Source organism: Carcharhinus amblyrhynchos, chromosome 10 (assembly GCF_965287045.1).
Source record: "Carcharhinus amblyrhynchos chromosome 10, sCarAmb.v2.hapA, whole genome shotgun sequence".
Taxonomy (NCBI): domain Eukaryota; kingdom Metazoa; phylum Chordata; class Chondrichthyes; order Carcharhiniformes; family Carcharhinidae; genus Carcharhinus; species Carcharhinus amblyrhynchos.
The window spans coordinates 45,292,357-45,309,001 of NC_137333.1; the positions used below are offsets into that span (position 1 = coordinate 45,292,357).

General features: G+C 40.3%; 1 protein-coding gene across 1 annotated transcript in view; it reads left to right on the forward strand.

Moving 5' to 3' along the window:
* Positions 1-692: 692 nt before the first annotated feature.
* The window catches only part of maml2 (mastermind like transcriptional coactivator 2), a 394,218-nt gene continuing 378,265 nt past the window's right edge, over positions 693-16,645 (forward strand). The window contains exon 1 of the mRNA XM_080196962.1: positions 693-1,498. Within this exon, the coding sequence (XP_080053088.1) occupies positions 1,172-1,498 (327 nt within the window). The 5' untranslated portion in view covers positions 693-1,171. The remainder of the gene's footprint in view (positions 1,499-16,645) is intronic.

Consider the following 16,645-nt stretch of genomic DNA (forward strand, 5'->3'; position numbering starts at 1 on the left):
CCTCCATCCCCCTCCCCCCCCTCCCCCAAACACCCTCCATCCCCCTCCCCCAAACACCCTCCATCCCCCTCCCCCTCAACACCCTCCATCCCCCTCCCCCTCAACACCCTCCATCCCCCTCCCCCTCCCCCCAAACACCCTCCATCCCCCTCCCCCAAACACCCTCCATCCCCCTCCCCCTCCCCCCCCAAACACCCTCCATCCCCCTCCCCCCAAACACCCTCCATCCCCCTCCCCCCTTCCCCCCAAACACCCTCCATCCCCCTCCCCCCTTCCCCCCAAACACCCTCCATCCCCCCTCCCCCCAAACACCCTCCATCCCCCCTCCCCCCAAATACTCCCCACCCCCCCAAACACCCTCCACCCCCCCAAACACCCTCCATCCCCCCTCCCCCCCAAACACCCTCCATCCCCCCTCCCCCCCAAACACCCTCCATCCCCCCTCCCCCCCAAACACCCTCCATCCCCCCTCCCCCCCAAACACCCTCCATCCCCCCTCCCCCCAAACACCCTCCATCCCACTCCTCCGCGAGGCACAGAGGGGCTGCCCTCTCAGACACAACCCGTGCTAATTGTGTGCCATTCCGCTGGCCGCCGCCAGGGGCAGTGGCGGCGCTGCTGCTCAGGTCCCGCCTCCTGCTCCCCTCCTCCTCCTGCCCGCAGCTGGATGGCCGGGAGCGGAGCGGCGGCTCACACATCCGCGGTTCGAGTCCGCCCGCCGTCGGGAGCAACTTGCCAAGTTTCAGCGCTAACCGCGCTCTCTGAGAGAGTTTTTTTGGTGTTGTTTTTGTTGTGTTTTCCTTCCCTCCCTCCTCTTAACGAGTAGTTTTTCTCTCTCTCTTTCTGTGTGTTGGTCGGGACAGGAGGAGAGGATCGTGTGAACAAGAGATCTTGTGTTGTGTGAGGAGAAAGTATCAGCGGGAGCATTAAAGGGGCCACTTGGAAGGAATATTCCCGTCAACCGGGAGCAAAACATCGGCTTCAGCCGTCTGGATGGAGGTGGATTAAATAATGCAAAGTGTTTTTGTGATTTTTAATCCAAACAAAAGGGAATCCGAGACTTTAATTTTAAATATATGTTTAAGTGTGAATATATTGCCAGCTCTGTGGTGAAATAAGAGACATCCGCAGGGTGAAGAAACTTGTCAGCATTGTGGGCTGGGGGGTGAGGATGGGGGATTATAACATGCCCCCAAACCCCAAGCACAGCGCGATCGTGGAGAGGTTGAGGCAGCGGATCGAGCTGTGCCGCCGGCACCACGCCGTGTGCCAGCTCCGCTACGAGCAGAACCAGCCGCAGCGCATCGAGCAGGAGCGCAGGGACAAACTGGCCCTGCACCAGAAATACCTGGAAACCCGCAGCAAGAAGACCCCCAAAGCCAAGCAGCAGCAGCAGCAACAGCAGCATGAGAGCAGCCGGGCCAGCAAGAACTGCGACAGCGAACAGCCCCCAGCACCTAACGCACCCACTGAACACAGGAATCTCACCCTGATCGCCGTAAGTTCCCTTCCTTCCTTCACCCCTTGCACCTTAGCTTCACAAAACAACCAAAAACAGACAGGCACCGTGTGTTGATCTATTTGGAATTCCTTTTGTTGTTGCTTTGGTTTTGTTCTGCATCAGGTTTTATCTATATATGTTATATATAAAATGTTGCAGTTAGACTTTGGAAAGTGTCTCTTCAAATCCCTGCGTTTTTTCCAGCCTGTTGACAGACTTTACTTAACATGATTTATGTGAAATTGCGAAGAGCAAAATGTCAGTTTGGTTTTATCTTTTAAGAAATATCCATTGTAAAAGCTGTCCCTTTTTTGAAATGGCCTGTGCCACAAGTATTGTAACCATATTTCTCTGATAAGACTTATGGAACTTTAAATAAATTAAAGAGGCCCGGTCCATTGACTCCCTAATCTGTTTTGTGAAATAATAAGCAGTGACCTGTGTGGAGGGTTCAATCTTTGGTGTGTACTTTCAAAAAGCCTGTCTGTACTGAATTGAATGACCCCCACATCCCATTGGAAGAAACAGTCAAGCAGACATGTGATCAATAAATTGAATGTGCTCACTCAAAACTTCTGAATTGGCTAATAAATTGCACCTGCTTATATTAATGGTTGTAAACATTAGGATAAGAATTGTTTGGATTTCAGCAAGTTTGTTGATGTTTTTATCTATGATTTTGAATAACAGTCATTGTGTGTGTTGTACAGAATAGCAAACGGCAATTAGGAGATAAAAGGCAGTTATATAATTCCCAGGCTCTGGATTGATGTATTTTGCCCAAATTATGTTTCTCTGGTATTTGCACTTATTAGTCGTGTAGGTGGTTTGCACCTTACTCATAACTGTCTGCTAGTGTTTATCTGTATGAAAGATAAGTTTCTCAATCAACTGAACCCTTTTTAAAGGTACAGCATATCACCAGGACTAAAATATGTTGACATTGGTACATAGGCACTTTGAGTCACAGTTTTGTGAAAAAGACATTTCAGTATTGTACATTTTTCCCATTTATTTTCTCCCTTGTCCTCTCCTTCTGAAAGTGTTGGTTTCTAATGGGAGAATGACTCCATTGCATAGTTGTCCTCCATATATTATCCAAGTTCCATTATTTTTGTGAGCTTGACGATGAATGTCAGTAGGTTATTTGACTGGCAGCAAGAGGAGCATATCATATCTGTGTCTCATTCTGTTCTTTTCTGATGTCCACATGTGCATATTTCCAACTGGCTTTGCTCAGTATTGAACTGGAATCCTTGTGATTTTTTTCCTTGCATAACCCAGAGTTGTCGAGGCCATTTGTAGTGTTCCTGTTGTACTCTGGCTGAGTTCAGTTAGTGAGTACAGAAAATAGATCATTTCGGGGAACTACTCAGTGTAACTTAGTTACTCATTGCATAAACTCGAGACGAATACCGTGTGTGTGTGTGTGTGTGTGTGTGTGTGTGTGTGTGTGTGTGTGTGTGTATTTATATAAATAGTTACAAGCTGTAATTCACTCAAGCAATTGTGATGACATCTCAAACTGTGAAGTTGAAGCTTTAGCAGATTATAAGGTTCAGCATGACATTGAGATTGAATTACGGCCTTAAAGTCAATGCCAGCTATTTGTTTTTGTATCATTATTACTAGTCGAAATCACTTTCTCCAAAAGCTGCTCATTGACACTACTTTTCATAAAACAAATAATTCTACAAATTTCAGATTTATAAAACAGAAAAATGGTATCTAGGAATAAACATAAACAAATGTAAGAGAATTAAAAAGTACAGTAATTATATGTATATCAGTGTACATAATGTTGGCAAATGGCTTATCGAGGACATGAGATCTCTACTCTCAGAACAATCAGCTTAAGTGAAGGTTCTTTTGTATTGTACCAATACATCTGTGTGGTATCTTAACCCATTTCAAATTACTGTCACCATTTAGCATCACCTTTGGTAGAATTGTAATCATCGGGATTTTAATCTAGCATTCTTTTGCTCAGAACATTCTTTCCAGACACACTTACTCCAGGATGTTTATCACAGTTTGGGTGCTTAAAATGTGAAAAATTAACACTCAGCATTACACTTGCTTTTAAGTCCTAATGTACATACATTTTGAATACACGTACAGCTTTGGACAGCTTAATAATGGAGGATGAAAACTCGGATGTAAAAGGAATCCAATTAATTATCATTCAGATAGTGAACAGAAGTTCTGTGACATGGATTTTCTTTTAAAGGAGAAATGTCTATGTTAAATAATCTTACCAGACCATGAGAGATGGCTTGGTGACAGTAAAGGCAGGGTAATACTGGAATATATGATAGTAGGAGCTGTTGTAGAATTATTGACTCTCTCAAGCTTAACAATCTCAACCGTAAAACTTTAAGTTGACTCAGCACCCACAGCCTTTTGAGGGGAATGGAGTTCCAGATTTCCATTGATCTTTATGTCAACAGTGTTTGCTGCTTTTACACATTAACGGCTGAGCTCTCATTTTAAGATTATGCTTTCTTGTTTTGGATTTGCCGTCAGAAAAAATTGTTTCTCTGTATCTACTCAATTGAATCCCTTTATAATTTTAAACACCTTGATCACCCACAATGTCTGAAACTCAAGGGAATCCAAACCAAAATTAGGCAACTTGTGCTCATAAATTAGCCCTTTAAATTTTGGTATCATTCTAGGTGAAAGGGTAATGAAGCTGAGATACATAGAATCAACTACAATACTGTGTGGCTCCATCAAATTCCTGAGTTTGAAAATACAGTCATTAGCTACTTTTGAACATATTGTGACAAAATGTGTATGGTAGATTTGATTTTAAATATTTTGCGAGACTCCTGAACTGCTTTTTCTAGCAAGAACTGTTAATGAGTTGTTAATGAATGTATTTCATGAGCAATGTTTGCTTTAATGCTTGAAAATATTAAGAAAATAAATAATTTGTATATATTTAGCACCTTTAGACTGCATCAAAACACTTCACATCCAGTGTTTCACTTAGAAGTCATTAATCTTGTGTGACAAAGTGACAACTAATTTGTGCACTGTAGTGATCAGTTAATCTGTTTTTGACATTGCAAGAATGTTGACCAGAACAATCCCCTACTTGTTTAAATCATATCATGAGATTTTTACATTCATCTCATCAGGCAGACAGTCACAGTTTAATGTCTCATCTGAAAGACAACACTGCAAGAAGCACAGGGCTGTTTGAGGACACCACAAAGTATTAGTTTAGATTATATACTGGAAGAACAAGGCTTGAGCTCACAAACTTCTGACCCTGCGCTGAGCCTGCTACTACTCAGCCAACCTGACCCTTTAGGATTATACAGAGAATAATAGCCTAGTTTCATGTAGCAAGACCATCAGCATCTGAAAAGAGAAAATAGGTTAACTCGCTCAACTTTCACCTATAATTCTCCAGTTGGTATATTGTGGGGAGAATGTGTTTTAATGCCAGGCAAGTTTTGTTGTAAGAGCTTGTTTCCAATTTTAAAAGAAAGTTATTTGTTTTTTTTATCAGATTTGATACTGGATGTAAAAAGAACTCTACCTATTGAACCTGACTTTCTCATTAGAATAGTTTTATTTTGCAAAACTCCTGCTGAATTTTAAAATGTTTTCAGTCAAAAACAGATTGTTGTTAAAAAATCTATTAGTTCTTTAACCTAAATTTGAGATTGGTTTGAATCAGACCTCAAATAGCTAATTTTGTTTGGACACTGTTTCTGTAAATGTTTGTTTAGCAAGCCTTTTTCAAATGTTCCTGTACTCTAAGTTAATCATTAATAAAGTATTAGTCCATGACAGATATATTTCACTAATTCTAAGGGTTCAGGACATATAATGTACTTATCAGAAAATAGTTTATGTTACTTTGACTATTTTGGCTAATTTCTTAGGCTTTGTTTAAATCACATGTTTAACATTAACCTGGATATCATGGTAAAAATGATGGTGTGACTATCAGCCTTACGAAAGAATAAATTGGACAGTAACTTCCCTATGTGCGCAGTTAACTGTGCAAATCAGGAAGGTGTTCTTCGAATTCCTGGCTCCTTGAGAAGATTTGCTGTGACATTACTTCACCAAGAGACTCGGCATTGAAATACCTGCAATGGTGTGAAGTTATGTGCCAGTAAGATAGGTACTCACTGGTATTCCATTTCACTATAAATTAATTTTAGCGATGTGACAAGTTTTAATTACTATGAAACAACCTTTCTTTTTTTTTTGTTTTTAATCCCTTTTAATCATACCTTTCGGTCTCTCTTAATTTTTGTACGTGATTATACATTTAGTTAACTATTCAAGCACATACATTCTGATTCAGACTCTATGGCTAAGACTTTCAAAGGACTCCAGTGTTGGGACCCAGTGTGGGTGGACTTTAAAATTGTAACACCTCTGAGACGGTTTCCAATTTTCCAAGGACCACGGGGCTGAGGGAGCGGGGAACATGCTCACTGCCAATTAACAGCCACCTAAAACTTCTTAAAGAGGCCTTTCAGGAACAGAATGCAATATTCAAATTTTTTTCAGGGAAGCCCCAAACAGTCTTGTGCACATTTGTACACAAAACTGTCATGGGGACTAAATACATTTTTTGGGTGATTCTTGAGTCCAATCTATGGGCCAATTGCCGGTAAGCTCATTGGTGTTACCCTGTAATGCAAGGCTGCTGCCTGTCTTGCTGTACCGTCTGAGGTGCTGCTTGCTCAAACCAGCAAAACAGTGAGCCCCCAACCTGACTGCCACTTGCCTTTGTTACTGATGCCAGGCAGGTAGCTCCTGTCCCCAGGGGGCACATGGTGCCTCCAGTTAGTTGCTGAGCTCATCTACTGGCCACTGAGGTCATTTAAATTTAACATCGTGTCATGAGAGCAACGCAGCTTAGACATAGGTTTGGGACCCGGGATGCATCCGGGTGTTGGGACCCAGACCCTACATTGAAAATCCGGTCCAGTGTCTGTGTGATAGGTTAATGGAATATGGAGCTGCTTCCTTCCTCGAAGAGCCCAAGTCCCCACAAAAAGCACTGTGCTGCTTTAGTTTCAGCACAAAAGCCCATAGGAAAGCCTGTGGGCAAGGGAATGCACGTGAAATAAACAACAGGTGCCATTCCTTCACTGTTGACTGAAAAATCTGGTCCAATAATCTGGTTAAAGGTAGTTTTCAGGGTTATTATGCTTGCATTGATGTCCAGTTTCTAAAGCTATTCCTGTTGGCATGGAATCTCAACAAAATGCCTTATTGTACATCTTTCCCTTGTAAATTTCATTTCAAGGTACTAAAGATTAGAAAGAAACGTAACAAATAATTTGAAGCAAGATTATTCTGAAGCATTTGTTAACTGAACAAATATAACATAAGTTTTATTTTCATTCTCGATGAAATCTCTCTCTTTCTCACTTTCCTCTTAATTGACTGGTAGATACAGAGATATACACAGGTGCTCTCTCTCTATATCTCTGGTATCTACCAGTCAATTAAGAGGAAAGTGAATGCACTTTTTTATAACTTGAAAATGAAGGTGATTAGAAAACCAACTAACTTGTACTGCAGTCAGACAAGTATTTCTTTATATCTTTCCAGGGTAAAGATGAACATTTCAGACATAACAAGATTGTGAGACTGAAATAATGTTGTACTAAGTCCTGAAAAGATATTGGAGGTGATGAGTATTGTTATTCCTGCTGGGTTAACTTGAAAACTACTGGACTGGAAGTTGGTGGTAGAGTTCTGCCAGTAATCAGAAGATTTCCACTGCACCCTGAAGATAATTAATTGAATGCAAATGAATTCTGGATTATATCTGTTAATTCCCATCCCCAGCTCCATGTAAAAATTCCTAAATTTGGCAATGTTAATAATTGACTAATATATCAGTCTGTTACATACAGTAAGGATTGTATTGTAATTTTTGTAGGGTTTAAGTGACATCAGGGCGGCACAGTAGCACAGTGGTTAGCACTGCTGCTTCACAGCTCCAGGGACCTGGTTTCAGTTCCCGGCTTGGGCCACCGTCTGTATGGAGTTTGCACGTATTTGCGTGGGTTTCCTCCGGGTGCTCCGGTTTCCTCCCACAGTCCAAAGATGTGCGGGTTAGGTTGATTGGCCATGCTAAGTTGTCTGTAGATGCATAGGTTAGAGGATTAGTGGGTAAAATAAGTATGGATATGGGGGTAGGGCCTGGGTGGGATTCTGGTTGGTACAGACTCGATGGGCTGAATGGCCTCTCTGTACTGTAGGGTTTCTGTGATCTTCTTTGAACGTGAGATTTCAGCTCATTCAAAACCCATTCAGTTGCTCAAATTTAGTCAGGTCGCACAAGTCACAAAAACAAAGATATCAGAATTCATCAGTGTTGCAAAAGATTTCATATGTTTGAAACATGCTCCATTCTACGGTCTTGGCGGCTGGCTTATTCAGTATTAAACAAATATTTGGCTGCCTCAGTTGATGTCTGATTTGTACTGAATTATTACATTTTGTTATTTCTTCTCTAGAACCATGCTTTGAAACTAGCCCAGAGCTGCCTCTTCCTGCTGGTTCCAAATCTGAACTTTGCTCGGGCAGTCCTAGATCAGTTTATGGTGGGCAGTGGGCCCAGACCACAAAGTTGGTCATCATTTTAATTAACATTAAATTGGTAGTTGCACTTGGGCCATAAGAGTGGTTTGCATGGAATATGGGCAAGATCACACAGGCACTACTTTGACGGGGTTAAACTGAGCTTTCAGCTTTGGGAAGCTGTACGTACTCGGAGTGGCAACTTTGGCACAGATCACAAGTAGAGACCTGTGTTTATTTCCAAGAATGATACACAATAAAATAGGTCACAATTAATTTTATTTCTAGGAACACCTCCTTGCTGATTTTCTATACTCCTCGGCTTTCCAGAAGGCTTTGGTGCATACCCGTCATCTGATCCCACAGACACCAATCACCCTCCAGTGACTTGGTGCCTGCTACGTAAATGCGAGCTTTTCTTAGATTCGGCTGCATTGTCTGCTGTGCTGACTGAAAACAGTTAACCCTTATAGAGACCAGGGATCAAACCTGGAACCTCTTGGCTTGTTACTCATTGGGTAACTTTCTTGGACTGTTGGGAAGTCAGTTCATATGTTTAAATAAAAATAAACGATTGCCAATCAAAAATGAGTGACATCCAGCATGTCTGGGAGTCGAGGGAGCTGTCTCCCTGCAGCAGACCATGACCTGAGTGCTTGATGCTGCTACTGTGTATCCAGATTGAAAAACTGTTCCATGCTTTGACACAAAAAACCCTTCTATTAATGAAAACAAAAAAATATGGTAAATAATTTGATACCCCATTACTTGACCAGACTGATGAGTTTTTATATCACTATCCATAACAAGAGGATTAGACGTGCTGTGTAAATAATATGAAACGATTACATGATTCAGTTGTATTTTATTTTAAAACATATTTTGACATCAAATGCCTTGATAAAATGTGAGGAGATGTGTAATTAAAACTTCGTCAACAAAGTGTTTCTGTTTAATCATTTGAATCAGATGTCTTGACTTTTTTCTCCCAGTTACTTCTATAAACACAGTGCACTTAATTGACTGTATTAATATTAATGGGTAATTTTGATAACATTTTGATTTTCCAGTAGTTTACACCCACTTGTGTACACAGCACTACTTGAGTTTCTGAATTTGGTTAAATTCAACTGAGTGACAGATCAGTAATATGATAGTCAGGATGCACTGTTTCGTGAGATTAAAAATGCAGTCCTACCACCCGTTGATGGCTAGCAGAGTCAATAGGTGCCAGATTTGATTCCCAGTTTCTGTTGAGTAGCTGATCCGAGTTAGAGTGGTAGTTGGAGCTGTACAATTGGCTTCAACATCTCTGGAGCAAGAGGGGTATGCCCATTGATTGTGTTGGGACTTTGGCTGGGTTCAGGCTAAAACTTTGTTGCGATGCCCCGACAATAGTCTGTGGATATTCATTGTCTAGGTTCCTATGTGAAGAATAGCTACGAGGACAGAGTAATGAAGGATTGCTCACATGTGGGATTGTACTTGGTTATGGACTTTTGAAGAGGAAAGGAAATCTAGGGAGAATGTTAATTTAGAAATGAAGTCTGTTTTTTCAGTACCTTTGAATATCTTTAGAAAAAGTGATTCAGATACAGAAACAAAATGTTTGTGCATAGTATTATGGTTCAGGCCATGACAATGCAGATTATTTAGACATGCAGAAGTCTCATTATTGTGAAAGTAATGAGAATGTAGCAAGCCATTAATGTATTGTGATACTTATAAGCTATTATGTACCATCACTGACCATATCTAATACCCGTGTTTATGCCTTTATATATTTCATGCTGTTATCTATTGCAGTTATATGCCAGGTATTTGGATTAGCAATATTGAAACTCCTGTAAACATTCTTTATCAGCTTTTGAAGCAACATTTGACTGAGACTGGTTGTTGGGAATGAAGCAGTGAGGGAAAGTTCATGTGAGGGAAGATATGGTAAATTAGAAGAAAAGAACAAGGCAAGAGAGCAAGGTATAAGGGTAACCATGAAGGTAAAGTCACCATAGTTCCAGATGACCATAGGCTGCTCTCCACTTTGAGGGAGAGAGCTGACTGGTGGTGATTTTAACCTGAGGATCACCAAAAGGTAGGGCAGTCTAAAACTAGAGGGCATAGATTTAAGGTGAGAGGGAAGAAATACAGAAGTGTCCAGAAGGGTAATTTTTTTCACACAGAAGATGGTGAGTGTCTGGAACAAGCTGCCAGAGGTAGTAGTAGAGGCAGGTATTTTATCTTTTAAAAAAACATATGATGGGTAATAGAAGGCTATGGGTCAAATGTGGGCAATTGGGATTAGCTTAGGGGTTTAAAAAAAAGGGGCAGCATGGACAAGTTGGGCGAAGGGCCTGTTTCCATGCTGTAAACCTCTATGACCTAAGGCAAGGGGCAAGGTTGAGAAGGCGGGCCTTAACGAATAACCACAGCTGGTACGGGAATTGAACCCACACTGTTGGCATTGCTCTGCTTCACAAACCAGCTGTCCAGCCAACTGAGCTAACTGATTCCCTAAGGGTAACAATAAGCAGAGTGAACAAACTTAAGAGTGTGGCAGCATATAAGGCCATGTTTGCAAAAATAGTAAAAAGTCAGAACTAAAGGCTTGGTATCAGAATGCCTGTTGCATTTGCACAAAATGGATGTATTGTTGCTCAAATCAAAATAAATACGTATGACCAAATAGTCATCACAGAGATATGGTTGCAAGCTGACAAAGGCTGGGACCTGATTATTCAAGACTACTTAATAGAATAGGAAGCTAGGAAACAGTAGTGGGGTAACTCTTAATTAAGGATGACATTAGTACAACAAAGAGAGATGACCTTTGTTCTTACGAAAACGTAGAATCAATTGGGGTAGAGGTAAAAAGGTAGCAAAGCTAGGAAATCACTTGTGAGAATATCTTCTCGGCTTAACAGTAGCTGCACTTTAGGAGGGGATACACAGGAAGAAATAATGGGGGCTTGTGAGAAAGGTATGTCAATAATTGTGGATAATTTTAATCTACACAGATTGGACAAATCAGATTGACACAGGTAACCAGGAAGATAAGTTCATTTTCAGGATAGTTTCTTGGAGCAGCATATTCTGGAGCCAATCAGAGAATAGGCTATTCTGGGCCTGGTAGTGTGCACTGAGGCATATTTAGTTAATGATCTCGTAACAAAGGTGTCTCCAGATAGCAGTGATAACATGGTTGAATCCCTCATTCAGTATGAGGGAACGAAGAATGAGAAGTATGGGTCTAAAGCTAGTGGTTTAAACTTAATTACAAGGGTATGAAGACAGACTTAGCTAACGTGAATTGGGAAAATAGATTAAAGAAAACAGGACAGTAGAGAAACAGTGGGCCGCATTTAGGAAATATTCCATAACACTCAGCAAAGAGGTATTCCATTGAGAAAGGGAGATACTCGGAGAAAGATGCCCTGTCTTTGGCTAACTAAGGAAGTTAAAGATAGTATCGAATTGAAAGAAAAAGCATACAATGTTGCAAAAGTTAGTGGTTTGTCAGAAAATTGGACAGATTTTAGAAATCAGCAGATACCTAAAAAAGTAACAAGGAGGGAGAAATTAGAATGCGAGAGAAAGCTGGCTGGAAATATAGAATCATAAGCTATAAAAACATATAGTAAGAATTTCTGGAAATATTAGAGAGTAATTAAACTGAGCTTTGGTCCCTTAGAGGGCAAGACTGGGGAATTAATAATGGGAAACAAGCAAATGTTGAACAGGCATTTTGTGTTTATCTCTGCTGCAGAAGAGACAAAAAACATACTTGAAAATCAAAAGGTAAAAGGGAGGCAGGAGCTTAAATCAATCACAATCACTAAGGAACAGGCACTGCGAAAACTATTAGAATTAAAGGTTGATAAGCCCTCTTGATCAGATGGCTTTTATCCTCCTGTCTCAAAAAAGAAGTGACTGCTGAGATAGTGGATGCATTGGTTGTAATCTTCCTAGACTCTGGAATGGTCCCAGTGGTTTGGAAAATCATTACTGTAACACTTCCATTTAAGGGAGAGAGACAGGGAACTATAGACCAGGTAGCCTAACATTTTCTATCTACATCAATGACTTGGAAGGGACTGAATGTATGGTAACTAAATTTGTTGAAAACACCAAGGTGGGAAAGTAAATTGTCAATTGCAAAGACTACAGAGGGATTTAGATAGTTTGAGTGAATGAACAAAAAAATGGCAGATGGAGAATCATGTGGAAAAATGTGAACTTGTCCACTTTGGCAGGAAGCATAGAAAAAAAAGTATATTACTAGAATAGAACGAGACTGCAGAACTGTATGGTATAGAGCGATGTGGGTGCCCTGGTACGTAAATCATAAAAAGTTGGTATGCAGGTCTAACAAGTGGTCAGGAAGACAAATGGAATGTTGGCACTTGCAAGTCCAATGGAATATAAAAGTACAGAAGTTATGCTACAATTGTACAGCTGAGACCACATCTGGTGTACTGTGTACAGTTTTGGTTTCTTTAAGAAAGGATGCAATGGTATGAGAAGCAGTTAAGAGAAATTTCACTGCACTGATTCCTGAGAAGGAGGGGTTTAATTATGAGAAAAGGTTGGGCCTGAACTCATTGGATTTTAGAAGAATGAGAGATGATCTGATTGAAACACAATATCCTGAGGGGACTGACATGATGGCTGCTGGGAGGATGTTTGTCCTTGTGGGGGAGTCTAGAACCAGGGGATCCAGATTAAAGATTAGGGGCCTTCCCTTTAAGACTGATGTAAGGAGAAATTTATTTTCTCAGAGGGACGTTAGTCTGTAGAATTCTCTTTGCAAGAGAGCAGTAGAGGATGGGTCACTGAAAATGCTGAATTCGAGAGATTTTTGACCAGCAAAGGAATCAAGATTTAGGGGGGGCAGACAGGAAAGTGGAGTTGAGACCAGAATCAGATCAGCCATCATCTTATTGCCTGGCCGTTAGACCCTTTAATAAGGTTGAAGGGCCGAATGGCCCACCCCTGCTCCTAATTCTTGTGCATTCTTGTCTCTGAAACGAGCAACTTCATTAAGTTCAGATTGATCCATTCAACAGCTTATGTTTTTCAAGTTTGGAAATGGTGATCGGATGTTTGCAGTTGCTGGTTATCTGTTTGCAGTGGGTTGTTCAGTTGCATAGATCATTTCAATGGTTTAATTCCTGGAATATGATGATAAATAAAAATTTCAAACAATCAAACAAAGTAATTTTGCCCATTTTCAGTTGAATTGACAGCTTTGAAATTGTTGTGGTGAGAGGCTAAAGGCCATTCTGTTTATTTTGGATCTTTTGATCTGAATCAAATGATGAGCGATGACTGGTCTTCAAGGAAGATATTTCGGAGGCTTCCTTCAAACAAAGGTACCAGCCGAGAAGCTTTCAGTCTTCCTTGGATGGGAGAGTGCAACCAATTGGTCTGTTCCATTTATTTCAGTATCTTCAAATAAATAGATTTGATCCATTTTTCATTCCTTTCCAATTATGCTTTGGTATAATCCATTTTGAATAGAAAGAAAATGAATTGTAAAAGATGAAGATCACTTCCCCCTTTTTCCCAGATTTCAGTTTATCAATTTATCATCAGTGGTTGCTGTTCCACTCTTCTCTTGCCCATTGACATTCTCTTCCTAAATCCAACAGTCTTGCCTCTTTCCTGTCTGCTTGCTTCATAAAAGCAATGTCCATTAAAAACTCTTTCCTTTAATAATGATTTTGCTTGCCTCAGCTTGTATACTTTCCTACTCTGTACCCCTCATATATTCTACACTGTGTATGAGATCCCTTTGTTTTGTAAAGAACATAGGAATGTAAGTTGGTGAGTTCATTGTTGATTTTGTATTGTAGCCGATATATTACATGTGATGATTAATTGCCTATGTAAAGGACAGTAGCTGTTGGAACATGCTAATATTTTTCTGTGGAATGGAGTGATCCATTCAATCACCTGTGTTTTTCAAGTTTGAAAATGGTGATCAGATGTTTGCAGTTGCTAGTTATATCTGTTTGCAGTGGGTTGTTTAGTTGCATAGATCATTCCAATAGTTTAACTCCGGGAATATGATGATTGACAAAAATCTCAAACAACTTCTCTATTCAGATCAAGAAAATTTCAAACACTATCTCTTTTTTTCTCGAAAAATTATTGAAGACGTGTGCATTATATACAAAGTATAATAATCTTAAGGAAGTACCTTCCTTTGAGAAAAAAAATCCCTTTGCAAAGGTGATCTTATGCAGCCTGCCATCTGCTGTATGTACTTAACAGTCTGGAAATCATTTCTGACAACAATGAGGGAGACATATACATGCTGACTGAAACTCTAGAATCTAGAGAAGCCGGAATATAACAATTACATTTTTCCTAGGTGAATTAGTTGTTTTGCTTTTAAGCATGTAAATATGTACATGCAAAGTGTTGTTGTACATCTATGGTGACACTGATCACACATTCTCCTTCTCCTTTAAATATATTGATGTATCCGTGTGTCACAGTATTTTGCTTCTATCAGCTTGGTTGAGCAAATCTTTAACTCCCATTATCCCTTTGTTTATGTACATGTCCCTAAGCATTGCAATCTATTGCATGTGTCTCTCCACTCCAACTTACTGGACTTTTGGATAGAAAGCAGTCAAAATGTATCCAAAATAATTACCATTTTATTAAATAAATGTTGATGTTTTAAGTCCTGAAGTGATAGCTGAACTTTCCATAATATTCTCAATAGCTTTTGAAGTTTTTCCATTTTTTTTAAACGTTCAGATCTGGTGCATTAATGAATGAAAGTGTACCCCCAGCACACGTACATGCATTTGGTATTACTGAAACTTATGCAGGTGTTCAGCATTTTTCTTTTTAAATGAAAATAACTGTGTCAGATCATGGAATGAATGAGCTACGAGTGTTATGCCAGGTGGAAATCCTGTCATTTGTACATCTCCAGATGCTGGATGCATGTAGTAAATTATTCAGAGGCATAGTCAGGACCATGTGGCAAGGCATTTAATGACTATCAGGATTATTGCAAGCAATGAACTGTGTAATGTCTTGTCCTCATGCTTTGTCCACCTGTTAAAATGCAATTTTAAATTTGATCATTTCTTGGTGAAATAGATTCACATTAAATGCATCTGTATCTTGGTAGCTGCGGATATCAAATAATCACTAAACTGTGTTACCAGGTAGACAAATACCCTCAGGCTGCTGGTCTTTGAATTGATAGATTTGGATTTGCATGAGTGCGGTTCACATGCTTTGTGCTGCACAGTCTCAGACAGACATTAGTTTGGTCTAAAGTTGCTTTGATATTATGACAGGAGTTCACTTTAAGTGGAGTTTCGAAATTTGATGCCTCATTGCCTAGTTGAATGAATACATTTGAATGAGCACAGGGAGTATGTTAATTAGACTCATCAACAAAAGTGTTGCCAAATAATTGCCTTATCAACTGCTAAGCAATTCTGGGAGGTTTGAATTATAAGGAGAGGCTGGGACTTTTTTTCCCCCTGGAGTGTAGCAGGATGAGGGGTGACCTTATCGAGGCTTATAAAATCATGAGGGCCATAGATAAGATGAATAGCCAAGATCTTTTTTTTCAGGGTAGGGGAGTCAAAAACTAGAGGGTATAGGTTTGAGGTGAGAGGGAAAAGATTTAAAAGGGACCTGAGGGGCAATTTTCCACACAGAAGGTGGTGCGTGTATGGAATGAGCTGCCAGAGGAGATGGTAGAGGCGAATACAATTACAACATTTAAAAGACATTTGGACAGGTACGTGGATGGCAAAGATTTAGAGGGAGACGGGCCAAATGCAGGCAAATGGGATGAGTTAAATTTGGGAAACCTGGTCAGCAGTGATGGGTTGAGTCAAAGGGCCTATTCTGTGCCATATATCTCTACAACAATGGGCAGAATATTCCAGCCACCTCGACCCAAAACTGGAAAATCCCACCCGTGGTCAATGATCTTTTGCCCCCTATGACTCTAATGCTTCCTTTTTCTGGGCAGCCGATGTGATAAATGGTACCAATCTACAAATACATTATACTTCAGTTGTTTCTTGATATGTTTTAGTTTATTATAGATACACTTCTGGATTTAAATGCAAACATGTTCACTCCTTATGCTACAGTGGATAATTTGTCCAGCCCTTCTCCTAACACAATAACTCAGGGTAGCATTTAGTCCATGGGTACTTGTGGCCTGGCACTTCACTCACATGACCGTCTTCCAAGTGGAGTTTTGTTTGACAGTTATACTATTTGAGAGAGACATGATCACAGAGCCCAATCCTCTTGAACAGCATCTACATTTCCTACAGATGTTTCGACCTTGATGGCAGTCTGGTTCCTAGTGATTTTATTTTCTCCATAGTCTCAAAATCTTGAAAACTAAGCACTCTGTAGTCACCTCCATGTATTTTTCCTTCTTTTCTCACTTTTACCTATCTGCTCATGAAAGTGTTGATCTCACAGGGGTATGTTCCAAGGCCTGGTCTAAATGGTCATTCCTCATGTTCTCCATGTGAATCACTTAGTCATCTCTCTTAACATCAACCATCCCCCTTT